Raw genomic sequence first — 27693 nt, 5'->3', positions numbered from 1 at the left:
TAAAAATAGGGATATCTCTAGAGGAAGCAGCGTGGTCGCCCACACAGGTGATGAAACGGGGGGGGGGGGGGGGGGGGGGGGGAGATGCAGGTGGACTATCACCCTCATGGGCATCCTGCCACATGTAATGCATTTGTCCGTGTAGGAACATGACTGGCTGGTATGATTAAACCGCTGACACCGATACAACGCGTAGGGCTGGCGATGTAAGGGCGAAGTGAAACGATCTCATACCCGCTTTAATGTTGGATGGAAGTTCAATTCTGTCAAACGTCAAGAAGAAAGAGGGGGTCGGTACCAATCCCTTTTAGACCATTTTCATTACTCGATGCACGGCCGTTACTCCCTGATCGGACAGGTAATTTTGAATGTCCTCATTTGATAATCCGTCGAGTAATCTCGTATAAAACACACCGCGCGAGGAGTTTAACATTAGGTGCTCTTCCACCCGGACAGGGGAGGTGAGGTGAGGTGAGGTGAGGTGAGTGGCAGTGTAGTTCGAAACAGTTTATGTACCTGGAGGCCACTGACTGTTTCTAACGACAAGGTACCTTTTCGTAGCTGGGAACAAGACTTTACAGGACCTGCAATTGCGTCGACACCTTTCTGAATAATTGAACGGTTTACTGTTGAGGAGTCTTGATCTTCGTCAGACCAAGAAACAACTAGGAACTTGGGCACTGATGGAAGAATTTTCTGTGGCTGAGACTGATCTAACGTTCTCTTGTGGGCAGAAATTGTAGACGTAGGCAGAAGTAGAAAAAAGCCATTGTCACCTACGATTACCGGCGTGTCCGATGGCGGGCTCCTTCCTAGTGGGGGCCCGCTCTGAGGACACTCCCACCGTATGTGATTGTCCACACCTCGTGTGTCACCTCCCGAGAAACGGACGGAGGGACGAATCGGCATGTTTGGAAGATACCAGTTCGGATTATCACCCCTCCATGGGCCTTGCCTTTACCAGGTGGTACGTACGTGTCCCACTTGTCTACCCAGGACGGAGAATTACGCGTATCCCACTAGTCGGCATGCATATGCGCATTAAGAAAAGGAAGGAAGAAAGAAAGAACAGGAAGAAAGGAAAGAAAAGAAAGGAAGAAAAGAAGAAAGAAAGAAAAGAAAGAAAGGAAGAAAAGAAAAGAAAGAAAGAAAGAAAGAAAGAAAAGAAAGAAGAAAGGAAGGAAGAAAGAAAAGAAAGAAAGAAGAAAGAAAGGAAAAGGGAGGTACAAAGGAAAGTAAGGAAGAGAAGAATTCCCAAATGTCGCAGCGGAGGAGGAGGTAAGGAAAATCATCAAGGAAAGATAAGGACACATTTAGGACAGATACTTTACATTGTACAGATAAAAGAAGAGGAAAAACTCCATTATTTCACAAGAGACCGTCTCTGGACGTAGGCACAAAACCTACTCCAAAAAGGGGGAGGACACCTAGGATCGGGGACAGGGAGCGATGTCCTCGCCTTGCACGTATACACGAAAGAGTTGAGGACTCTATGTTACATTTGTAGCTTTCGTGTTACCAAGTACTCTTAGCTATGTGTGGCACGAGGGCAAATAATACGATGTATTGCTCCGTAGTTTTCCACTGAAATATCTACTGTGAAACTATTAATCCTCTACACTAATGCAGTACTAAATGCGTAAAAATAAGTCACGGGCGACGCTTGGACCCACGAGACAGTGCTAAAATTGCCAGTACTCCTGTACCAATAAATGCTTTGGAGCCAGCTAACCTCTGAGTAAGCGTCCAAAACCCTACCACTAGAATGGAAAACCGTAAACACTCCACCGCCTCTAGCTTGTTTCTAGCAACTCCTGGCTCAATATGAAAATAATAGTACGAATGTGTGTGTTAATTCCTAACGGACCAAACTGATGAGGTCATTGTCCCTAGGCTTACACACTGCTTAAACTAACTTTAACTTATCCTAAGAACACACACACACACACACACACACACACACACACACACACACACACACGAAGAGGACTAACCTCCGGCGGGAGGAGCCACGCAGTCCGTGACAAGGCGCCTCTAACCGCGCGGCAAAATAATGTAACACTTCAACGTGGAACAGTGAACGCAACGAACGAAGCTCCACATACAATTTCCATAGGAATAAACGGAATTCAATTAGACCTCGCCAAGCCCAGAGCCCGCCATCCAGGTAGCTAATAGCTCCTGCACACACCTTGCTTCAATACTCGCCGACAAATCCGGAGGATCACGCAGAATTCCGTACTGTGCATGGAATGCTGGTCAATTACTCCGAGAAATTCTTTTGCATCCAGCCTTTTAAGCTAGTGAACCTCAGGAGCAGGTATGCAGGCATTTTATTAGCCGTTTCCCTTTCCACTAATAGCATTCCTCGCCTAAGTGCTGCTTCCAACAGGGCTGGAAAACACCTGCCATAATTCCTGCCACTTCCTATGGAAAGACCGCCCCGTCATCCCAGCCTGAACAATACGCTCTTCCCCTGGGTAATGGAACTGCCTCTCGTGTCCAGAATAGCCGACAGGAAGAAGCCCTGCGCGTCCAGGAATGATATGTTAGAAACAGAGCTTACTTTGCTATCACAGATCTTAAGGAGGTTGCATAGACTGAAACCTCTCGTTTTTTAACCTACGTGCAATAGTGACGAACTTTGTCGCCACCGAGGATTGCCAATATCTCTTTACAACATGTGTCCTGTTACCAATTTGTGATAACATTCAGGTTATCTGATGTGATCGAGAACTCTCGTTTTTTCCAGAAGACCTTACTGCCGAGATACGTCCACGAATCGGGACTAGACCGTTCCATGCCACAAACTTCTCACAAAGAGAGATTTGAGCATTTATTCCATTTTTAAGTTCGGCATAGAGATCACGATGTGTGTCTTTGGGGAACAGTGTGGTTGATACAGAAGTGTCTAGTGTTATTCGTATATCGTCTCCGTTGTTACGCAACACCGCGCAAAGAATACTTTGCCAACCAGTGCATTTCAGCGTTCAATGTTTCGCCAATAAGTAAAGGTCGGTTAATAAAAGAAGAAAGTTTTTCCCAGTTGTTAACATGACTTTCTCATCGTAGAGTGTTTGAAAATTACACCAACTGTGCTTGGGTCGTAGGTTGCAGAGCACTGTGATAGACGAAGCATTGCGTCACACCTGGTGCTCAAAATGAACTGTCTTCCTGAGATTATTTCGGCGATTTTCTAGCGATCATCACACTGTATTCTCGTCGTATTTCACTGTTCTCCGTAAGAATGATTGTTTCGGGAGAGCAAGGACGGTCACATTTACAGCCATTGAAAAGTTTATCGTTCAGGGACGTCACCTTCCCTGATCCTTGTCAGAGCTGTTCAAGTTTCGACAAACTGTACTGTTATGTAACGTAGAGACAAGTCACGATACGGTTACGGCAAGCCTCTTGTGGTGCTCGTAGAGTGCTATAGTTCAATCGTATCACAATGATCACTCGGTTACACTACTATCGAGCTTAAAAACTTAAGGACAACCGAGCACATTTAGCATTCATACGTGAGACACTGAACTAATTTTTTTCGTGCTAAGATATACACACCTACAAGTTCCTAGATAGGTGACTAATGCAGAAAGATTAGGATTCAGTGCACTGTTGATAACAAGCTCGGATAGGACAAGAGTTGTAGTAATCGCTTGTGTCGTATTTGAGGGAAACATCCGAGTACTCGCCAAGAATGATTTAGGAAGAACACGGAAACGACATCGTAATACCCGGAGGAGAATTTAAATCGAGCTCTTTCCTAATACCAACCGACAAACAGACAGCACACCTATCGAATTTTTGTAATTTTTACATTTATGGTACGTAGAGTTCACAACCCGAGTTATAAATTCCACGAGCATATTGGTGCAACTCTCAAAAATTCTCAAGAAAATCGAATTTGAAGCTTTGAAGCTTTCAGGTCGTCTTCAGTACACTGAAGTACGGTCGATACTTCGATTGACTGTGTGGCTCTGTGCTAGACTGGTCTTCTGGAAAGAGGCCGGTCTGTGTTCGAGTCCCAGCCGACGTGAATTTTTAAACAAATAGGCGCGATCTGCAAACATTTCCGTGAAGCACAAAATGCATAAAGATGGAAAAATGTCGTTAGAGCTCGAGATTGGTAATCGCTGGTTCGCTTCTCGTTTCGCTCATTATTTTTTTCTCGTTCAGTATTTGGTGAAAAAGGCGTGACTTCTTATTTGTAATTACATATCACATCCAAAATCCAGCTTTCATTGAAAATATAAAGTCGTATCTTCCATAAAATATTAATAGACTTAAATTAAAGAAAAACGTTATAAATAAATGTTTTCATCTGTATTTTACTCTTCATAGAAATGAATGTAGAGTATGCACCTCCGTTTAAAAGTTTATCACGGAGAGAGATCGAAACTGGGCCGCCCGTGGGACGGTTAAGTAGCATGGCGGCACGGGGCTTCCCGAAATCTGGTTCTCACTTTAGGGTATTAAAGAAGCTCAGAAAAATTTCAGAGAATTTGAGAGTAGTGTCGAACTGCTTTGCATAAATTATATTTGAGTTCTGAACTCACATATAAAAAATTACTAAGTCAGATTGTCGGGTGATCACTTGGTGAGGTGATTCTTCTCTTCAAAAGACACGATCTGGCACGCACCTCGTTGCTCCGTGCTAACTCTTAGTCTGAGGGCTAGGAAACGTAGTCCTAAAAAAAAGGGGAGGAGAGAAGAGAGGTCGTTTGGCAATTATGAATGCAGACAAGAAATGTCAGGGCTAGCAGCCACCGCAATTGCAAGTGCCAAAGGTGGCAGATGCAAATAATGTAGGCCTAATTACAGCACTTATATTGTGTAATTATCAAACATATGTTTTGTAACTTAAATTTTCTAAGGGCAAAAGTGATGTTTTTAAGGCCACTTTATCACCACTACTCAGTTCCGCACGCTATATCAAAAACTGCCAGTTTCACTTAAGCTCTTACCCTCTTTCGTAGCACCTCTTGAGTTCCGTAGCGAAAATGCAGAACTCGCCGAACGTAAGGTAGCACGCCGAACTCCTGTTCGCACACTCCTTCGCACACTGAAGCATCTCGTACACTGGAAGCCAGAAAAGAAAAAAATTAGCCATCAGAGCTATACACACTCGCTAATCTGAGAAATGCGAAGTATCTTATATTTCTACTCTTACCTACAACATTAGGCTTTAGAACTAGGAAATTATTGAACAATGACACAGCTACACATTATTGCTCCAAAATTTGAGTACGGCAGAGTTTGCAGTCTTGTTGTTAGGATGGCGTAAGAGGTAAGTGCTAAATTATTTTCATAAATCGCAGACTTCTGTTTAAGTCCTCCCCCCATGAACCATGGACCTTGCCGTTGGTGGGGAGGCTTGCGTGCCTCAGCGATACAGATAGACGTACCGTAGGTGCAACCACAACGTAGGGGTATCTGTTGAGAGGCCAGACAAACACGTGGTTCCTGAAGAGGCGCAGCAGCCTTTTCAGTAGTTGCAGGGGCAACAGTCTGGATGATTGACTAATCTAGCCTTTTAACACAAACCAAAACGGCCTGTACTGCGAACGGTTGAAAGCAAGGGGAAACTACAGCCGTAATTTTTCCCGAGGGCATGCAGCTTTAAATGTTGGAACACGTGAGGCAATACTGTCCCTACGACTTATATTAGAAACTACATTAAGGAAGAGCAAACCTACGTTTCTAGCATTTGTAGACTTACAGAAAGCTTTTGACAATGTTGATTGGAATACTCTCTTTCAAATTCTGAAGGTAGCAGGGATAAAATACAGGGAGCGTAAGGCTATTCACAATTTGTACAGAAACCAGATGGCAGTTATGAGAGTCGACGGACATGAAAGGGAAGCAGTGGTTGGGAAGGGAGTGAGACAGGGTTGTAGCCTCTCCCCGATGTTATTCAATCTGTATATTGAGCAAGCAGTGAAGGAAACAAAAGAAAAATTCGGAGTAGGTATTAAAATCCATGGAGAAGAAACAAAAATGTTGAGGTTCGCCGATGACATTGTAATTCTGTCAGAGACAGCAAAGGACTTGGGAGAGCAGTTGAATGGAATGGACAGTGTCTTGAAAGGAGGGTATAAGATGAACATCAAGAAAAGCAAAACGAGGATAACGGAATGTAGTCGAATTAAGTCGGGTGATGCTGAGGGAATTACACTCCTGGAAATGGAAAAAAGAACACATTGACACCGGTGTGTCAGACCCACCATACTTGCTCCAGACACTGCGAGAGGGCTGTACAAGCAATGATCACACGCACGGCACAGCGGACACATCAGGAACCGCGGTGTTGGTCGTGGAATGGCGCTAGCTGCGCAGCATTTGTGCACCGCCGCCGTCAGTTTCAGCCAGTTTGCCGTGGCATACGGAGCTCCATCGCAGTCTTTAACACTGGTAGCATGCCGCGACAGCGTGGACGTGAACCGTATGTGCAGTTGACGGACTTTGAGCGAGGGCGTATAGTGGGCATGCGGGAGGCCGGGTGGACGTACCGCCGAATTGCTCAACACGTGGGGCGTGAGGTCTCCACAGTACATCGATGTTGTCGCCAGTGGTCGGCGGAAGGTGCACGTGCCCGTCGACCTGGGACTGGACCGCAGCGACGCACGGATGCACGCCAAGACCGTAGGATCCTACGCAGTGCCGTAGGGGACCGCACCGCCACTTCCCAGCAAATTAGGGACACTGTTGCTCCTGGGGTATCGGCGAGGACCATTCGCAACCGTCTCCATGAAGCTGGGCTACGGTCCCGCACACCGTTAGGCCGTCTTCGCTCACGCCCCAACATCGTGCAGCCCGCCTCCAGTGGTGTCGCGATAGGCGTGAATGGAGGGACGAATGGAGACGCGTCGTCTTCAGCGATGAGAGTCGCTTCTGCCTTGGTGCCAATGATGGTCGTATGCGTGTTTGGCGCCGTGCAGGTGAGCGCCACAATCAGGACTGCATACGACCGAGGCACACAGGGCCAACACCCGGCATCATGGTGTGGGGAGCGATCTCCTACACTGGCCGTACACCTCTGGTGATCGTCGAGGGGACACTGAATAGTGCACGGTACATCCAAACCGTCATCGAACCCATCGTTCTACCATTCCTAGACCGGCAAGGGAACTTGCAGTTCCAACAGGACAATGCACATCCGCATGTATCCCGTGCCACCCAACGTGCTCTAGAAGGTGTAAGTCAACTACCCTGGCCAGCAAGATCTCCTAATCTGTCCCCCACTTAGCATGTTTGGGACTGGATGAAGCGTCGTCTCACGCGGTCTGCACGTCCAGCACGAACGCTGGTCCAACTGAGGCGCCAGGTGGAAATAGCACGGCAAGCTGTTCCACAGGACTACATCCAGCATCTCTACGATCGTGTCCATGGGAGAATAGCAGCCTGCATTGCTGCGAAAGGTGGATATACACAGTACTAGTGCCGACATTGTGCATGCTCTGTTGCCTGTGTCTATGTGCCTGTGGTTCTGTCTGTGTGATCATGTGATGTATCTGACCCCAGGAATGTGTCAATAAAGTTTCCCCTTCCTGGGACAATGAATTCACGGTGTTCTTATTTCAATTTCCAGGAGTGTAGATTAGGAAATGAGACACTTAAAGTAGTAAAGGAGTTTTGCTATTTGGGGAGCAAAATAACTGATGACGGTCGAAGTAGAGAGGATATAAAATGTAGACTGGCAATGGCAAGGAAAGCCTTTCTGAAGAAGAGAAATTGTTAACATCGAGTATAGATTTAAGTGTGAGGAAGTCATTTCTGAAACTATTTGTATGGAGTGCAGCCATGTATGGAAGTGAAACATGGACGATAAATAGTTTGGACAAGAAGAGAATAGAAGCTTTCGAAATGTGGTGCTACAGAAGAATGCTGAAGATTAGATGGGTAGATCACATAACTAATGAGGAGGTATTGAATAGGATTGGGGAGAAGTGAAGTTTGTGGCACAACTTGACTAGAAGAAGGGATCGGTTGGTAGGACGTTCTGAGGCATCAAGGGGTTATCAATTTAGTATTTGAGGGCAGCGTGGAGAGTAAAAATCGTAGTGGGAGACCAAGAGATGAATACACCAAGCAGATTCAGAAGGATTTAGGTTGCAGTAGGTACTGGGAGATGAAAAAGCTTGCACAGGATAGAGTATCATGGAGAGCTGCATCAAACCAGTCTCAGGACAGACCACCACCACCACCACCACCACCACCACCACCACCACCACCACCACCACCACCACAACAGCTGTTTAACTGCGCGACTGGAATAAAATTTTACCAAATGTAATTATTTTAGCCAGTCACTTCCATTTTGCTGTTTGTTTCCCATACGTAACTAGTTCTAATCGATATCTACGGGTTTTTACCAACTGATTCCCATCATCTCGTGCTCTTAGCGGTACCATTTCTTTGAAGTAGGGATTGTACATTGATCTTACAGGTGTTTCTATTCCGTCAACCGTCCTCAGTTGAAGGCTTGAGGAGGTATAAATTAGACAGACGAAGGGAAGGTACAAATGCTACTCATCTATTCAGAATTCAAGTTAGTAGAACAGTAATTGTAATAATGTTTACTTATTTGCAATTGGTTACATGTGGTACAATACTGCAGTGAGTATTTCGCCCAGAAAAGGCGGCATTATGAGAGCTGCGACTGTTTATAAAAACAAAACTAGTTTATGCGACAGCCTTTTATTTAAGAAGTGACTGTTACAAAATAAACAGTTTCACAATATTTTAGTACTTTTAAAATGGATGTTGTGTACCGGACTAAAAATTTCATTATTATTATTATTATTATTATTATTATTATTATTAGTAGTAGTAGTAGTAGTAGTAGTAGTAGTAGCAGCAGCAGCTTTCTTTTATCGTGAATGACTGAGCAGTTTCCATTTGTTGTAGCTGCACTGTATGCTAGTACAGAAGAGTTGCGTTTTTAATAACGTCACGTTTTCGTGAATTCTGCATTTTTGAAACCGGTCTCGAAGAAAGGAAGTGTATTACAGAATAAAAATATGGTATGCAACTTAAAAATACTAACAGCAGTACATATCTTCGTAGCGAATGAAATTACAAGGAATTTAATTATGCTGACAACTATCCAAGAAATAGCTGAAACTTTGCTCGATTTTTTTTTTTATTTTAATGCGGGACATGAGGTCCAAGTAAATGGGAAACCCTGTATTTCTACACAAGCACTAACTGCGGGGTTATATTGCTGTGTTGTCATACATTCTTCCATTATTCGTGATAGAAGTGAAGATTTGCAGCGGAACGGAGAAGTATGCACGCTTGATAAAAGAAACATGGGGACGTGCTGCATGATTTTCCACTGCAGAAGTCTTCACATCCGTATCTTTGCCATGCACACTAACTGCGCGCACGGAGTACACTGCACACAAAAAAAAGTTAATCCGGACATCCGCCTCTGTTTACAAGAGGGTAGTGGTGGTTTGCCAAGTGCACACTATCTGCTTGCATTTTAACACAAAATATCTTCAAAGTGGCTATGTTCTAGAGAATAAAGTTAAGGTGTCCTTATACGCCAACATTTACACTCGTTTACTTAGCGCTGCAATTGCGGACCATTTCAGCTTTTATTCTACAATTCTGACTATTTTCCAGTCGTCGTAACGAACTGCGTGGAGTTCTACTTTATTTGTTTCAACCCCACAAATGAGCGTAATTGCTAAAATATGAAGTACCCATTACCATGTACTTCACAGTGGTTTGCAGATACTCCCCCTCCCCCTCCCTCATTTCCCTGGTCCACAGACTATGAAGTAACAGCTGAGAAACATTGCGGAAGCCCCTCTTTTTTACACTAATTGATATGGTTACTGAAACCGCTGACCATTCGAAATTTTTTGTAGTGATCTTGCCAACACTATCTCAATTTGAGGTTTGTTCCACAAGTGTATGTCGACCGACACACCTTCAGAAAACGGTAAAGTAACTCGCTGAAGCCTGCTCACGCTCCCCAAACACCGCCAACAGGGGAACGTTCCTCATTCTTACACTACCTTAAGCTCTCGTTGCACGGAGAATCTGCTTTATCGAGTTCGACCTATCATCATAACGCTCTTTTTTTTTTTCAAACTTGAGGTAGCATTACTATTTGTGCAACCTGGAAACCCAAGGAGTAACTGTTCATTGGGACAAAACCAGAGGCTCTTTGCGAAGTTCTGTCCTCTAGCAGCATTTCCCCAGCATACAACGGGACGTGGAAGGAAGTCAGCTGCGCTCGCGCACACACGGAATGCACAGGATCGCTTAATGTAGCCAGTGTTTCCCCACGCAGAACCTTTTCTGAATTTCGTTTAAGGATTCCAAAGTTTCCAGCCACAAAAATGTGCTCGTGCAAAATATGCCTCTTTTTGGCTGTTTTGTATATAGCAGACTCGACACACTACACTTTAAAATTCTACCAACCCAGTGAAACTGGAAAAAAAAAAATCGACAGGAAAATGTTTTCGAGCTCTGCACAGATCAGTTGCAGGGTGGTTATAATTAAATTTTCATTACTTCAGCCCTTGTAGACGGAAAACTATGTGTCAAAAAACGTCCAGAATGTCAAATCTATGACACAGCCGATACCTGTCAAATCTATGACACAGCCGATACCTGTCAAATCTATGACACAGCCGATTGCATGGCTTCAGATTTTCGCTTTCAATGTTCACAACAATTAAAATCATTCGCCACGTATTGGTTGTGTTTATGCATTGCAGTCTCGGTGACCCCTCAGAATGGAGCGCGTACCGATGACCCAGTATTTTCCAGTGAGGTACACAAATGTCAGTTGTCATTTGTGAACGTTTTATTTCAGCCAAGCACATGAAATGAGACATCTTAATGAAATGCAAGTTGCAAAGGGCGGTCTATTTGATGCAAAAAGGATGAACTTTTTGTCGTGTTGCTACAGATGCAAATGCCTCTCCGTGTGTTGTTGACACACTACAGGCAGACATTAGTACACAAAGCGAGTTGGACAAGGTCGCCGATGCATTACAGCCCCAAGTGAAGATCGGTATCGGGCCATCTCTGCGTTGCAGCGTCGTACGGATACCGCAAGACCACAGAAAGACCACAGCCTATCTCAGAAGGGCCACTGACTGCAATGAACAAAGACAGGACCTTCCGACTCAGACGTTCTGTTCGGGTATCCCGCTTGACACGACATGATCTTGGCGCAGCTCGCCTTCAATTCTGCCGGTCCCGTAAGTGGCAACTTCGACAGTGGCGAACACTCTATTCACAGAGCTGTCCAGATGTCATCTGAAGCAAGGTGGAGGCTGTGTTCGTGTGCAGAGACCCACGGCGAGTGGTACTTGCCAACTGTTGTCCAGGAAATCAACAAATTTCTAAGTTTTTGTGACCATGTTTGAGGTTTCAGTGTTGACAGCCATGCGGATCATCATCTTGTCCGTGGTCGCTTTACCGCCAGAAAGTACACCGGACAAATCCTGTTGGAGCATGTAGGCTGCCAACTATACGATGGCCCTAAATTCCTTCTTATGCTTATGTGCGGACGTCAGCAGGGGAGTCTCGCGAAGGCTGGACTTCAAATTAATGGACTAACCGTCGGTGAGTCCCGACCTAAACCCGGTGCTGCATGTGTAGAACGTACTTGATAAACGTGTACGTGGTCGTGTTCCACCACAGACAGACCCGTCATGGGTTCTCATTGCAGAATGGCAGCGTGCACCACAGAGCGACCTCCATAGCCTTATACTGAGCATGCTACGTAGGTGTCACGCATTGATAAACGCTCACTGAGGGCATACACATTATTGAAGTTATCGAAATCCACTGAGAAGCTCCCAGGATCACTAGATGAATGATAGTTTTCACTTTTTTTCGATACCTTCCGGATATTTCAATTGTCTTTATGTAAACGATAGAGGATGTAATGATGTTTCGTTGTGTACTTGAATTAAGAAAGATTAAGGTGTAATTTGGTAACATACCCAGTCCTTAATTATTGCTCAGTGGAGTATGGCAGATGCCGAAATTCATGTTCCCCTAATTCTTTGGAGCAGTGTATTTACTGCATGTGTACTCAGCAGGATTTGCGTTGTTAAGTAGTGTCAGTGTCACGACTTGCGTTAGGCACCAGTACTGCTACAGCGCAAATATTTGTTCTTAACCCATTTCATTTAACAGTATACGTTAATGACACTGTCTTTAATAGTGTAGCGGCACCACTGTTTAGGATTGGAAAAGTCAGTTTTGTGCGATATTCTGCGCACAAGCTACAGCCAGGTGTGGGCCGGATTGCAGTGAGTTATGCATACCAACGGTTGCGAAGTAGAATGGAGGACACAGGGCTGTCGAACCACTGAAAAGAGTGCGCACAGCGGTTCGTATGGCGCAAGCTACAGGCACAAGGGGCCCCACTGGCTTTTTGAGTTTCCTATGATGTTAATAGTATCTTCAGAAATGAAAATTTTGTCAAGGTAAACACTATTTTACGCTGTTTCGTTGTTAATAAATACGAATAATTAAAACTATATACTTTCATACAACCCTATCTATATCTACTTAGTGCAGCCACTACTTTCAATGTTTTCTTTGTTATTTAGATAAAAATTTCGGTATTTTAAAGCACAGAATGCAGAATACCCACCATTGCCTATAATTTGTAATAGGTAATGTTTATAAGAAAGTCTTCTATACAATCTGATAGTGCTCAATGACTCGTATCCTTACGCACTTCATTTATTGAAATCGCTTCAGGTGTTGTGGAGATATGAATTTTCAAATTTGATTTTAAACAAAACGTTTAACAAATAACTAAAAACTCCTCTTCCAATCTAAGGCCCCTTTTAGTCACCCATTAGTATCATCATTAAATTTATGATCGTGTCACGAACTTCTCAACAAATGGACGGCTTCGGTTTTATTAGATATTATATTTAGTCTTATTTAATACTTATGCTGGTCACTCAGTTCAGCTGTGGCGATTGGCTGGGCACCTGACTGTGTGTTCACCTCTTAACGATTAGGCGGTCATGGTATGTCTCATACTCTCAGTGTCCACCACAGATGGCGGCACTCTCTACAGCCGGGCTGGGCGTGCTTGCTCCTACTATGTGTGCGCCTGGCCACGTCTGGGCTGTACCCTTTCAATTTGTTGCAGAAAAGGCCCCTTTTCCTAGCAGGTCGTCAGGTTGCAACCTTTTTTAATTTGCAGCACCCTATTGGTCGGTGAAATTGATGGAGCATAGTTTAAACAAAAGATCAAAAGATCACTAGTAAAAAAACACATCCCGCCACCCGACACTGATGACTCAGCACACACCACCACGAGTCTGTGTGGACCAGTGCCCCCGTGAAGTGATGACGCAGCCGTCAGCTGCCGAGCTACGCACAGGTGTCCGTTCATGTCCCTTAAGCATAAGGCGGCAGCATCGCTTTCATATCCGACACCTGAGAAATTCCAGTCAATATACGTCTTCACCTGGGTACTGTTGCCTGTGCGATGACTCGGAGCTGTGTGTGCAGCGCTATAGCAATCAGTTCCAATGCTTTCCAGAATAGCTCAGGATGCATTGTTCCTACCGATCCTAATGGGACATGTGAGACGTGTCCGCCGTGTGCATATATTTACCTGCCCAGCAAGGCTGACGCATCACCACGAGGTGTGTGCGTAGCGTAGTTTGGCTGGAATTTTGGATGTCTTACAACTACTGGTCTGGAGATGTCCGATGAGGGATAGCAGCAGGTCAGAGATGGATGGTCTGCTTCAACTTGTCTTTGAACACATGAACAAAGACTACATCACCTTACACTCACAACTTTCCATAGATAAACCCCACAAAAGTGTTCTACAGATCAAATACAGACAAGACTCTCAAGAATATTGAGAACCAGGAACATACTTACCAGTGTAACTACAATTTAATATTATGAATTGCCCCCGAGTTCATACCTGCCACTGATTAAGGCAACCTGCACTAACAAAATCAGCCAGAACGAAGTTTGTCCCACTACTTTTAGTTAGATGTTCCATAGACCTTTTATACAATTTCTTTTTTATATAATGTCTGTATATGATTACTGCTAATATTAATGAAGACCATTCTTTAGTCCTACTCATACAACTACACCCGAAAACAAGCTAGTTTATTTTTTCCAGGCTACACGCTTTTAAATAGAAAATCGTCCATGCAATAGGACGAGTTGTCCAGGCGAAATGATTTTAGGCTGAATTTAAAACTTGCTTTGCTACCTGTCGGCCTTCATTGTGCAAATGATCAGATATTTTTACTGCTGCATGTTAAACTTCTTTCTGAGCCACTGAGAGCTTTAATAATGGGTAATAAAGATCGTTTTTCCCTCTAGTGTTGTAGATATGGCCCTCGTTGTTGTTCTCATATTGTGACCCATTACTTATAACGAATTTCATTAGCAAATACAGGGTGACAATTATTGAACTATATGAAATAAAATCGTCATACCTTCTGAACGGTTTGCGTTAGGACGTTCAAAATGCACAAATGGCTGTGGGGTATGATGGGAATTAGTATATGCATGCATTGTTTGGCTTAGCGACGAAGCCCACTTTCATTTGGATGGGTTCATCAATAAGCAAAATTGGAGAAGTCTCTTCATCCTCAACGGGTGACTGTGTTATGCACTGTTCAGTCATGGAATAACCAGGGCGATATTCCTTGATGTCACAGCGACTGCTGAATAGTACATGAAGGTTTTGTAAGACGACTTCATCTTCATTATTGCAAGTGATTCTGATTCCACAAGATTGTGGTTCATGCAAGATGGAGCTCAACCCTAATGAAGCAAGAGAGTGTGATGTCCTGGAGGAGCACTTTCTGGCTCTGGGGTATCCAGAGGCAACTCGCGTGGGCCTCGATTGGCCGCCATGTTCTGCGGATCTGAAGACATGCGGTTTCGTTTTGTGGGGCTATATTAAAGACAAGGTGTTCAGCAATAGCCCCAAAATCACTGTTGAGCTGAAAAGAGCCATTCAGGACAGCATCGATGTTCAGGCACATCGGCGGATCATGCAGAACTTCGCTATTCGTCTGTGCCACATCATCGCTAATGACAGCACGCTGATCTAATATGTCATAACGTAAATCCGACTATCTGTAGTGAATTTTACATTTTGAATTAAGTGTGTGCACGCTGTAGTTAGTAACTAAATTAGGTTGTTTTTCATATAATTCAGTAATTGTCCGCCTGCATATGTAACAGTGCTCTTAAAATGCTTAGCTCCTTGAAGAGATATCTACATGACGTCCATGAGTGAACAAACCTTATTTTAACTGCCCACTTTTGTGCAATGAATACTTTCTAGGTGGTGAGTTACCCAGAAAATTATTCCCGAAGACATTGAGAGGAAATACGCAAAATGTTGGGAGGTCGATTTGTTTGTTTGTTTGTTTGTTTCAAGATTAGTAAGTATGGCATTTCCAATGTCGGCATCAATTTCAAATTTTCGTTGCACAACTCAATTGTCTATTCAGAGGACGTAATATTAACGATAATTGCTGATAAAAAAATGTTTATGAAACGGAACTATGTTGTAGAAATAAAAAAAAGAAATGGGAAATCGGTGAAGTACTGTCTAAGGAGGACATAATTCTCAGTTTTCGTATGACAGGGATACTCTTGTTTAACTTCCGATCGCTTCTTATACTGCGATTGCAAAGTCATTAAGAAGCTCAGTGGTACGCTGCAGAGGGTGAATGCATGGGTTTCATCCATCCCCCCCCCCCCCCCCCCCAGCCCACCTGCACCATGCCGCCTCGCGTGCCCTTGTGCCTTGTGGGTCGGGGTAGGGGCTCGTCCTTCCTCACTGGACCGCGTTCATGTTCCAAGGGAGCTCTTGTACCGCTTCCTGCCCTGCTCCGGGGGCTGGAGATCAAAGGGCGCCGCGGCATGCACTCCCGTAACTCTCAGGCGGCCTGAGATGACAACCGACGCCACGTACACCGCTTGGCCCAGTGTCTGACGATCTGCAAGATGGCCACCCGCACATGCGGTCCCCTCTGCTTCCACTCCACAGGTGGCGGCAGCAGTCAGTTGGAAATCGGTAAGTTATTGTAACGTACAATGCCGTTCTCATGTAGATAAGAAAAGGGGATTACTATACGTTCAACTACTTAGTTTCAACTACTTTTTAAGGTCACCGACTACAAGCACTCCATAGCCACAATACGTTAACATCGATCATTGTATATAGGAAATACCTTAGGGTTTGTGGTAGATAAACGAACAAGACAAGTAAATACTCTAGTCCAAAGTCTTTAACTTTTACATGTACATTTACATACAGAAAACAACTCCTTCCTTGGTTTCGTTATGTGTAGTTTTAATAATGTCCAATTTAATTTTTAAATTATAACTTACATTCGCATCTGAGTTACCTATTTCTGTCTCCAGCCCGAAATGTGACAAACATGAGGTATTTTCTAGAATTCCAGTACGCTTGTGTATCTTTTTCCATCCTCCTTTATGGCTTTAACAACTAGTTCTGTTCCTTCCAGCACTTCTCCTAGACGAAAGTATTGAGGAATTTTAATTTTTCCTCTTATTTCCTGGAAGGTAGTTTTGTTATAACACTCCACATCTTTCTGAGTGTACGCTGTCAGTTGTACTGCTGCACATCATGTGGAATTTCCGTCTAGAATTTCAAGTTTACAAATTTCGTAAACAAGTTGTCATTAAAGGTTATGTTGTTGGTTACCAAAAGCATCCCAACCCATCAGTTCCACGAAATAATTAGTGAAAATTTAAAGAAAAATAGTGGCAGACCATTAGAAGAGAGGTTTTAACTATTTTAAATTTGGGGATAGTACATATATCCAAAAACAGGGCTTAGCAGTGGGATCTCCACTGTCTTCTAGCCTTGCCAACATTTTTATGACATTTTTTGAGCATAATATGATGGTCGACTTAAGCAGGTACTCTGAAAGGATAATTCTTTGGGCTAGATATGTGGATGACATAATTTTGCTGTATAACGGTTCTTTCCAGGATTGGAACGGTTTCATAGGTGATCTAAACAATATACATGAGAGGATCCAATTTACTATGGAACAGAGCATTAATGGCACCCTTCCCTTCTTAGATCTATTGGTCAAAATCAGTGGGAACTCTTAATTTTGATATTTTCAGAAAGCCCACCACTTATAACGTCGCGATACATAGATCGTCTAATCATCTACTGCAATTCAAAAAGGCCACAGTCAGGGCGTTACTACACAGGATGCATACGGTCCCACTATCTCAAGAAGCCAGGGATCGGGAATTTGAAATAATACAGCTTATCGCCTTTTCGAATGGCTACGAAAGATTAACAGGGAGATATTACGCAAGAAAAACCTGAAGCATAAAACTGCTCGCACCCCACTCACACCCGGAACATTCACTTCCCTACAGCCAGCAAGCAGAAGATTAGCTATTGGGCGTAAATTCCACAGGATACCTTTTTATGGTAATGTTTCAAGCAGAATTGGCAAATGCTTAAGCTCTAAGGGAATAAATCCGGCTGTTTATATTCCTAAAACAATGTACAGAAGTTCACGCACAAGGCGGCTGCAACATGGAGTAGTTTCAAGTCGTCGGGAGTACATAGTGCTGTCTGTGATGATTGTGATGCGGAGTACATAGGGCAGACAGGAAGAAGTTTTGAGACTCGCTTTAAGGAGCACATCAGCGGCCCAGGCTCAAAATGGGCCGCAGGTGCGCATTTGCGGGAAACTGGTCACCATATCACCGGTATCCAGAACATGCGGGTGCGGGTGTTACACTTGGAAAATAAGGGCAAGACCCTTAATGTTTTGGAAGAGGTTAAAATCTTTAGAGTTCTGAAGAAATCCCCTCGCTCCTCACTTAATACACAGACCGATCTGAGGCAGAAAATTTTGAGTATCTGAACAGGTAGCCTTACTTCTTAGTAGGTTCAACCACCACATTTATTATTCTTATGGTTTTAACTAATTGCTATGTTTTATATTCGCCACCTAGTATAGTATTATACTTTTTAAAAAAATAGACATAAGGAATTGTTTATCAAATGTTCAGCACCCTTCACTCTTCACAGCTTGTACACGTCATCCGGCCTCTGGCGATCCTCGCGCCACTGCGTGAGCGCTTTCCGGGTTTCGGCCAGTCAGCGCGTATCCGCTGGCGCGCGGCCCTCTCAGCTTGCGCGGACATTGCCGCTCCCATCATTTATAAAGATTTTTAAATTTTGAGTACTGCTTTCACCAGATGACGGTATATTGGACGCGAATGGTGGGAAGTGGCCACAGGGCAATGTTCAAGGTTACCATCTTATAAATAGAGTTTGTGACTACTTTGTCTCATTCAAAACAACTGGTTGTTAAAAGTTCAGTTTATATCCCAAAATTGGGGGATCGAATAGTTTATATGAGCTCTTATTATACACTACTGGAAATGGAAAAAAGAACACATTGACACCGGTGTGTCAGACCCATCATACTTGCTCCAGACACTGCGAGAGGGCTGTATAAGCAATGATCACACGCACGGCACAGCGGACACACCAGGAACCGCGGTGTTGGCCGTCGAATGGCGCTAGCTGCGCAGCATTTGTGCACCGCCGCCGTCAGTTTCAGCCAGTTTGCCGTGGCATACGGAGCTCCATCGCAGTCTTTAACACTGGTAGCATGCCGCGACAGCGTGGACGTGAACCGTATGTGCAGTTGACGGACTTTGAGCGAGGGCGTATAGTGGGCATGCGGGAGGCCGGGTTGACGTACCGCCTAATTGCTCAACACGTGGGGCGGGAGGTCTCCACAGTACATCGATGTTGTCGCCAGTGGTCGGCGGAAGGTGCACGTGCCCGTCGACCTGGGACCGGACCGCAGCGGCGCACGGATGCACGCCAAGAACGTAGGATCCTACGCAGTGCCGTAGGCGACCGCACCGCCACTTCCCAGCAAATTAGGGACACTGTTCCTCCTGGGGTATCGGCGAGGGCCTTTCGCAACCGTCTCCATGAAGCTGGGCTACGGTCCCGCACACCGTTAGGCCGTCTTCCGCTCACGCCCCAACATCGTGCAGCCCGCCTCCAGTGGTGTCGCGACAGGCGTGAATGGAGGGACGAATGGAGACGTGTCGTCTTCAGCGATGAGAGTCGCTTCTGCCTTGGTGCCAATGATGGTCGTATGCGTGTTTGGCGCCGTGCAGGTGAGCGCCACAATCAGGACTGCATACGACCGAGGCACACAGGGCCAACACCCGGCATCATGGTGTGGGGAGCGATCTCCTACACTGGCCGTACACCTCTGGTGATCGTCAAGGGGACACTGAATAGTGCACGGTACATCCAAACCGTCATCGAACCCATCGTTCTACCATTCCTAGACCGGCACGGGAACTTGCTGTTCCAACAGGACAATGCACGTCCGCATGTATCCCGTGCCACCCAACGTGCTCTAGAAGGTGTAAGTCAACTACCCTGGCCAGCAAGATCTCCGGATCTGTCCCCCATTGACCATGTTTGGGACTGGATGAAGCGTCGTCTCACGCGGTCTGCACGTCCAGCACGAACGCGGGTCCAACTGAGGCGCCAGGTGGAAATGGCATGGCAAGCCGTTCCACAGGACTACATCCAGCATCTCTACGATCGTCTCCATGGGAGAATAGCAGCCTGCATTGCTGCGAAAGGTGGATATACACTGTACTAGTGCCGACATTGTTCATGCTCTGTTCCCTGTGTCTATGTGCCTGTGGTTCTGTCTGTGTGATCATGTGATGTATCTGACCCCAGGAATGTGTCAAAGTTTCCCCTTCCTGGGACAATGAATTCACGGTGTTCTTATTTCAATTTCCAGGAGTGTATTATTTTTTGTACAGATTGAGTGAGGATGCACCGATAAGTGGTGCGAAACCGGTCGCAGATTTAATAAAAATCTGTTGATACAGCCAGTGCGGAATTTTCTTTGAAAAATTCCGGAGTTTGGCTGTGGGTGCCCGGCCTACAAAACAACATTATCAACGCAGCAAAATCCTCCAATTTCGTTACTGCGACATGTCGACAAGGCGAAGCTGCCTTTTCTCCGGGACGGGAACGACAATGTGGCAGCAACAGGGATACGGGAAAAAATCGGGAAGGATGCACTAGAAACTATTACGTGGAAATATAAAAATTTGTGGTTATGCCATATCAAGTAGAATTAGTTGTCAAAATTCAGGGCGTTTCAAAAATGACCGGTATATTTGAAACGGCAATACAAACTAAACGAGCAGCGATAGAAATACACCGTTTGTTGCAATATGCTTGGAACAACAGTACATTTTCAGGCAGACAAATTTTCGAAATTACAGTAGTTACAATTGTCAACAACAGATGGTGCTGCGCTCTGGGAAACTCTATAGTACGATATTTTCCACATATCCACCATGCGTAGCAATAATATAGCGTAGTCTCTGAATGAAATTACCCGAAACCTTTGACAACGTGTCTGGCGGAATGGCTTCACATGCAGATGAGATGTACTGCTTCAGCTGTTCAATTGTTTCTGGATTCTGGCGGCACACCTGGTCTTTCAAGTGTCCCCACAGAAAGAAGTCACAGGGGCTCATGTCTGGCGAATAGGGAGGCCAATCCACGCCGCCTCCTGTATGTTTCGAATAGCCCAAAGCAATCACACGATCATCGAAATATTCATTCAGGAAATTAAAGACGTCGGCCGTGCGATGTGGCCGGGCACCATCTTGCATAAACCACGAGGTGTTCGCAGTGTCGTCTAAGGCAGTTTGTACCGCCACAAATTCACGAAGAATGTCCAGATAGCGTGATGCAGTAATCGTTTCGGATCTGAAAAATGGGCCAATGATTCCTTTGGAAGAAATGGCGGCCCAGACCAGTACTTTTTGAGGATGCAGCGACGATGGGACTGCAACATGGGGCTTTTCGGTTCCCCATATGCTCCAGTTCTGTTTATTGACGAAGCCGTCCAGGTAAAAATAAGCTTCGTCAGTCTAAAAATGGTCTAAATGGCTGAGCACTATGCGACTTAACATCTGTGGTCATCAGTCGCCTAGAACTTAGAACTAATTAAACCTAACTAACCTAAGGACATCACACACATCCATGCCCGAGGCAGGATTCGAACCTGCAACCGTGGCAGTCGCGCAGTTCCGGACTGAGCGCCTAGAACCACGAGACCACCGCGGCCGGCTAAGCTTAGTCAGTCAACCAAATGCTGCCCACATGCATATCGCCGTCATCAATCCTGTGCACTATATCGTTAGCGAATGTCTCTCGTGCACCAATGGTAGCGGCGCTGAGGGGTTGCCGAGTTTGAATTTTGTATGGATAGAGGTGTAAACTCTGGCGTATGAGACGATACGTGGACGTTGGCTTCATTTGGACCGCAGCTGCAACACGGCGAACGGAAACCCGAGGCCGCTGTTGGATCACCTGCTGCACTAGCTGCGTGTTGCTCTGTGTGGTTGCCGTACGTGGTCGCCCTACTTTTCCAGCACGTTCATCCGTCACGTTCCCAGTCCGTTGAAATTTTTCAAACAGATCCTTTATTGTATCGCTTTTCGGTCCTTTGGTTACATTAAACCTCCGTTGAAAACTTCGTCTTGTTGCAACAACACTGTGTTCTAGGCGGTGGAATTCCAACACCAGAAAAATCCTCTGTTCTAAGGAATAAACGATGTTGTCCACAGCACACTTGCACGTTGTGAACAGCACACGCTTACAGCAGAAAGACGACGTACAGAATGGCGCACCCACAGACTGCGTTGTCTTCTATATCTTTCACATCACTTGCAGCGCCATCTGTTGACAATTGTAACTACTGTAATTTCGAAAGTTTGTCCGCCTGAAAATGTACTGTTGTCCCAAGCATATTGCAACAAACGGTGTATTTCTATTGCTGCTCGTTTAGTTTTTATTGCCGTTTCAAATATACCGGTCATTTTTTAAACACCCTGTAGATGCTCTAATGGAAGAGCTGCCTGGAGTCTTGCAACGGCTACGTGTAGACGACTATTACCTTTTGGAATTTGATGTCACGCAAGAATTTGCCGGAATTTTTAACACAATGGGGATGTGTGATTACTTTATATCAACCAACGACTTTTGCGTGGAGGGAGATCTCCGCGGAAACAGCATCGTGATTGTAGATAACGATTAGGCATTTGAAATAGACCGACTAGAGGTTAAATTCCAACAGTAGAGTAAAGATATATAACAAATTTGTGTGTCAGATCGCAAGTGCTGGAGTGAACAGAAATTCTGGTAACCACATAACAGATGTTGTGAAGTGTCCAGACACGCGACTACCAGAAACTTTAAGGTTTCCTGGGCTATGCAGCATGGCATTACGAGGCTGGAAGCTACAACACACAACCACCGACTGGATCGTGTATTCGACCCTGTGCAAGAATTTTTCGTGTAGTACGAGACGGCAACAAACAGTATTACACCTGTAAGTACAGTTAATGTGTCATGCGCTTGGAAAAGGAGACTGGATATAGAGGACGTCGAAGTAAAGAAAAGTTAGCTGGAGTATGTGATGAAGACAGCTGCCATAAAGCAAGAATGTAACTGCATATGGAGGAAGAGGAATCTACTACGGATGTGCACGCCAGGTTCACATATGGCTTTAAATATACTGGTTGGAGCAATCTGGCTGCGAGTGGGAATAGAAGATAACGAGCAGCGTTAAGTGGCCATACGTTGGAGACCTGGTCGATAACGGCAGGTTGGACCACTTTTACAATGTTAAGACACACCAAAAAACTGTTTATCGAACTCCAATTCTACTTGGATCTGGTTAAAAAAGATGGTTACATTATATCCAAGTATGCTGGGCTTCATGTCATACACTTGACAACAGGATAACCGTTTGCAGAGCTTAAAACCAACGGAATAACATCCTTTAATGGTCATTCGTTTTGAAAAATTGTAAACTTAAAATTCTATACCGAAATTTCACACTATGTGCAGCGGAACAACTGGCAGCTTACAGCCAGGATGATGTGGAATGTTACAACAACAGGAAATTAGGGGAAAAATTAAAATTCCTGAATGATTTTGTCTATAATAACTGTCGGAAAGAACAGAAGTAACTGTTAAAGCCACAAAAGAGAGAACTTGCACGAAAAAGATATATATTCTAATTCGATAACATGCCTTCTCTGTATTTGTCAGATTACTAGCTGGAGAAATAAACATGATTCAGATGTGTATTTAAGCTTTAATTTAAAATTTATAATTATAATTGGGCATTATTAAAACTGCATCTAACAAAAATACGGAAAGTGTTGTCTTCTGTTTGTAAATCTGTATGTAGAAGTTAATAAACACTTTGTACTAGAATATTTTCTCTTCTTACTCGTTACCTTACAAAAAATCCTTAGGTATTTCCCATATACAATGATCGATGTGCACGCATTTCGGGTGGGAAGTGTGTGTGTGTGTAGTTCGTGACCTTGAAAAGTAGTTGAAAGTATAGTAACCCCCGTTTCTTGCCTATATGGAGGAGGGGGGGGGGGGGGATGTACTAGAGAGATGTGGTGTTGGGACGAAGTAGACATGAGCGGAACTACTTAACCTCAGACCAGGACTTCACTGTGCAGGATGAAATCTACCACAAGTGATGATGCTACGGTAAACAGCAATAAGACTTACTTGTGCTTTGGTTACTGATCGTGGTGCTTATCGCTCCCTCATAACAATTTGCTGCTTCTTTGTGTGCATTTTCGTGCAGCAGAGTGTGGGTGGTACTTCAATGTATCAGCTATTGAAAATGTTCTTGTCTGTTTTCCTTCACAATTTTCGAGTGAGAATAGCCCCATACGTCAAAATCTATAGTCCTCCCCTCCTCCTCCTGCTGCTGCTACTGCTTATAACGATAAGCACAACTGGAGTAGGAAATGTGATTGAGAGTAAGTACGTTTCCGACTTAAAAAGACGTATAAAAACCATTAATTTCCTAAGAGACAGAACAGAAATCTCCAGAACTCTTACTAGTTGGTTTATGCGCAACTCTAACAGTAGATATACCATGATGCCTTCCTAGCACGTCCGAATTGTGTAGAAGGAAGTAGTTTTATTACTTTAAAGTTTTTCACCGCAGTGATTGGAGAGTGGAAATTTGGAGAGTGGTTGTATGACTGATGTTTGACAAACATATCCTGCATTACAGTACTAAAAGCGTTGCATTCCACATGACTAATACTTCGGAAACCTTATGGCTTTAACAATATAGCATTTTTAGGTGCAGAACCGTGTAACCATCTGAGTGAGTGTGATGCTATACGATCATTTCTCTCATGTTGGTACATTCCTGGTACTGACTCCAGACAGTTGAGTAATGCTTCATAACTGATAGCATGGTTCATTTACGTGAAATGTTTCGAATTCCATCTGTCTGGAGCTCCATCATTGATAAACCACACGTTTCTTCTTAACCGTCAGTCGTATCACCGCAACACCCTGATGTCTACTATACAGCGATAAGAGGTGCTGCCCTCTCTGAGACGCACCCATCTGGAGAGATCTTGTGCTTTTGGATGGGTGCTGTGTCTAAGATTGGTGTTGCAGGGATGATTAGCCAAGGACTATGGGGGATATATCTGTAAACCATCGACTTTATCCTACGAATTCGAGAATCCTCTGTGACACCCTTCCACACAGGGAAAGATGGCCAGTCGTAACCGTAAATTCTGCACTATAATCGATGCGCTGAAAACATGTAAATAATCTAATTGCATCGGTATAGGGCGCTGTCTGGTATACTTTGGTGTATATGGCAGAGTGGACGTATTGCACAGTCATCTATCTGCAGCTATCTTGTAATAGATTGCGAATGCAAATTAGTGGACGGGTGATTTAGCGATGATACAGAAACTGGCAAGCATTCTGCCTTGCCGTTGGTTGGCATTGAAATTATAGACCAACTGGTCTACTTTGATGTACACAGCCAAATGGACGTACTACACAGTCATCTATTTGCATCCACAATCTAGTATAGTGTAGTTTTAGAACAGTGGAGCGGTAATTTAGTGATGATACAGGAATTGGGAAGCAATCTCCTATGTCACTGACTGGCGCTGAAATTACGAAACAACTGGTGAAATTGCTAAAATTGATCGCCATATCAACTGCGGTGTGTGTTATCCTACATCACCCCATACCATCAGTGTCTTTCGTATTCTGTTCGTCCACTTGTATGCTGTTGATTACCACATAATGATTGACACCACTTTGTTGAGATGGAGGGAGCCTTCGCATAACACTGATTATCTGCTACTTGTCACTGTGGAGCGCTGACTCATCCTATTTCCATATGCTGTGATGTCCTCTACATGTTTTTATTTTTTTAACTTTTTTTCACCTATGAGATGTTACGATTTCTACTACACCACCCCTGTTGAGACTAGCATCTTCCGGCAATGGTCAACACACTAACAGTAATCATCTACGCAAGTGGAAAATGTTTACACAATGCTCTTCAAAACGGAACACCAAGACATCTGCTACCCCGTCGCTGTGGAAGATGAGTAACTGTATAGGTCATCACCTTGGCATAGCTGTTGGAAACGCTCAGCAATGCCGTAAACTATTCCAGTTTCCGTACGTTTCGATGTCTTCCACATTTTTGTTAATGAGGAACATCACCTCTGTGTTTTGTTTCTACAACATGTGTGTTGTGAGAGCTGCACAGTTTACGCGGTGCGATGCTCAGCTTTCTGTGACAGCCAATGGGCCGAAACGTGTTAATGTCCGTTTAGCAGCTGACACAGACCTCGAAGTCAAGGTAGAAAAACAAAGTGTATGGTGGTGAACAACACTGTAGTGTTACCCTGCTTCGGCGTGTTACAGCCAAAAAACAATGTATTGAACTGCTTATGGACAATACGGGAACCGTCTCTTGTAACTGATCTGTTGGATATGATCTTCCTCCAATACAGTCGACGAAACTTTAGACAGGTCTGTGAAAGTGACTTAGAGCACTGGCCACGTGCTCCAGTGGAGCGATACATTTACAAATAGTACGCTCGATATTGAAACACAGACAGTATTTGTTTTTGATATATTGGAAGAGAGAGACGTGGTAAAATCTTATAGGATGTTCTATTACAAGGAGTGGTTGAACTGGGTAATTAATTTATCAATTTAATTAACTTGCATATCAATTTGATATCAACATGCATCCGTGCCGCCCCTTACCCTACACCCTACCACTGACACAGCCAGTTTACCAGGTACAGTTGCTGATCTGGGTGTTGAAGTGCTGTTCATTTTCTGATGCCGTCTGTTTTGCCCCTTGGGGGTAACGTACTTTTTACTTGATTGACGCATGTGCTCCCACGTTGAAGTTTCTCTCTCCCCCCACTTAAGGTGCGAAGGAAAAAAAAAAAACCGCCCCTGACAATGCGAAGTCCGGCCATGTGCACAATCTGGCAACACTGTAATGAAGTGTGTGGAGGAAATGTTGTCTACTTGCGAGATGATGTCGTGCTGTGTTGTGAGCCCGTGGTCTAGTGGTAATCGTCGTGCATCCTAATTTTACAGTCGCGTGTTCGCGACTAACTGTATCTTTTACCACATTTCGGCCCCCGTCTGAAGTTAAGATTGACTGAGCATCGAGGTAATTCCCTTCGTTCTACCCACCTGTAATAACAAATACTTCCAGAAACAATTCCGCTGGATAGCTCGTGGCTGCGTCACGATCAGAACAGCTTACGCTGGAGCGTTTCCTCGCGCTGCAGCTGCTACCGGTCACAGGTCATACGCCACCCCCATAGTGCTCAGAGCCATTTGAACCATTTCTTTTATTATGTTCTCTCGCCACTAAGATGGGAACTCGCTCTTGTCACAGACGAGACTGAAGAGGGCAAGGAGATAACGCTGACAATCCACTGAGGTGTTTCAGTATTCTGTTTTGGATGTGGTCTGGCTCAGGGACCATATCGGTGCAATGGGCTTGGGCACTGCAGAGTTCCCATTCACTGAGTGGAACATTATACGGCTCCATGTGGCTGGTAGTAAAAGATAAGTGCATTCGCTTCATTCGCTGTTTAATGAGCCGAAAGGCAGAGTGGTAGTCCTCAGACTCGGCGGAATGTCCGGCGACAGCGTCTGGATACGTATAAATAGCAGCATCTGTCTTTTTTCCTGTACCTGCGACGGAGAGGTACGTCATCCAATAGTGGAAACGTATGGTTCCCAAGATTCTTGCTATCGTCGTTTTATGAAGTCACCACGACCTATTCCTAGCTACAGAAGCCAGAGGACGATGAGGCGCCTCGTCCTGGGGGATGAGGACCTGTGTCGCTGACAGGTTGGGAACCAACGCTTCCCAAGTGGGTGCGGTGGAAGCACGAGCAGGGTCCCTGACCGCGTGGGGGAGCAGGTATGAGCGGGCTGCTCTGAGTGCAACACATGAAAGCATCATCGACAGAGAAGGCGGCGACACTGTAGCTGCTGTGTAAGATCGTGTCATTTGTACGGGGGATTAAGACGCTCGTAACTTTAACTGGCCTCTTGATATGTGGGCTAATCCAGGGTCTTTTACATCCGAATTTTCTTCTCGCGCTTAAAAATGGAGCAATCTGGTGAGCAGAGGAGTGCAGCTCGTCACAGCTTACACAAGGAACATTCGCACGGAAACAGGGGTAGCGGTGGAACGAAAAGACGTACGTCCGAACTTCGTACAC

General features: G+C 44.7%; 1 protein-coding gene across 4 annotated transcripts in view; it reads right to left on the bottom strand.

Moving 5' to 3' along the window:
* The window catches only part of LOC126297394 (uncharacterized), a 532788-nt gene that overhangs the window by 218428 nt on the left and 286667 nt on the right, over positions 1-27693 (bottom strand). For all 4 annotated transcript variants that reach the window (XM_049988137.1, XM_049988136.1, XM_049988139.1 and 1 more), the window contains exon 3: positions 4968-5082. In XM_049988137.1, coding sequence (XP_049844094.1) covers positions 4968-5082 — 115 coding nt within the window. The remainder of the gene's footprint in view (positions 1-4967; positions 5083-27693) is intronic.

The sequence above is a fragment of the Schistocerca gregaria genome, chromosome X (genome assembly GCF_023897955.1).
Source record: "Schistocerca gregaria isolate iqSchGreg1 chromosome X, iqSchGreg1.2, whole genome shotgun sequence".
Taxonomy (NCBI): Eukaryota; Metazoa; Arthropoda; class Insecta; order Orthoptera; family Acrididae; genus Schistocerca; species Schistocerca gregaria.
Note: the sequence above shows the minus strand (reverse complement) of the source record. Positions and strands in the feature narration are given on the sequence as shown.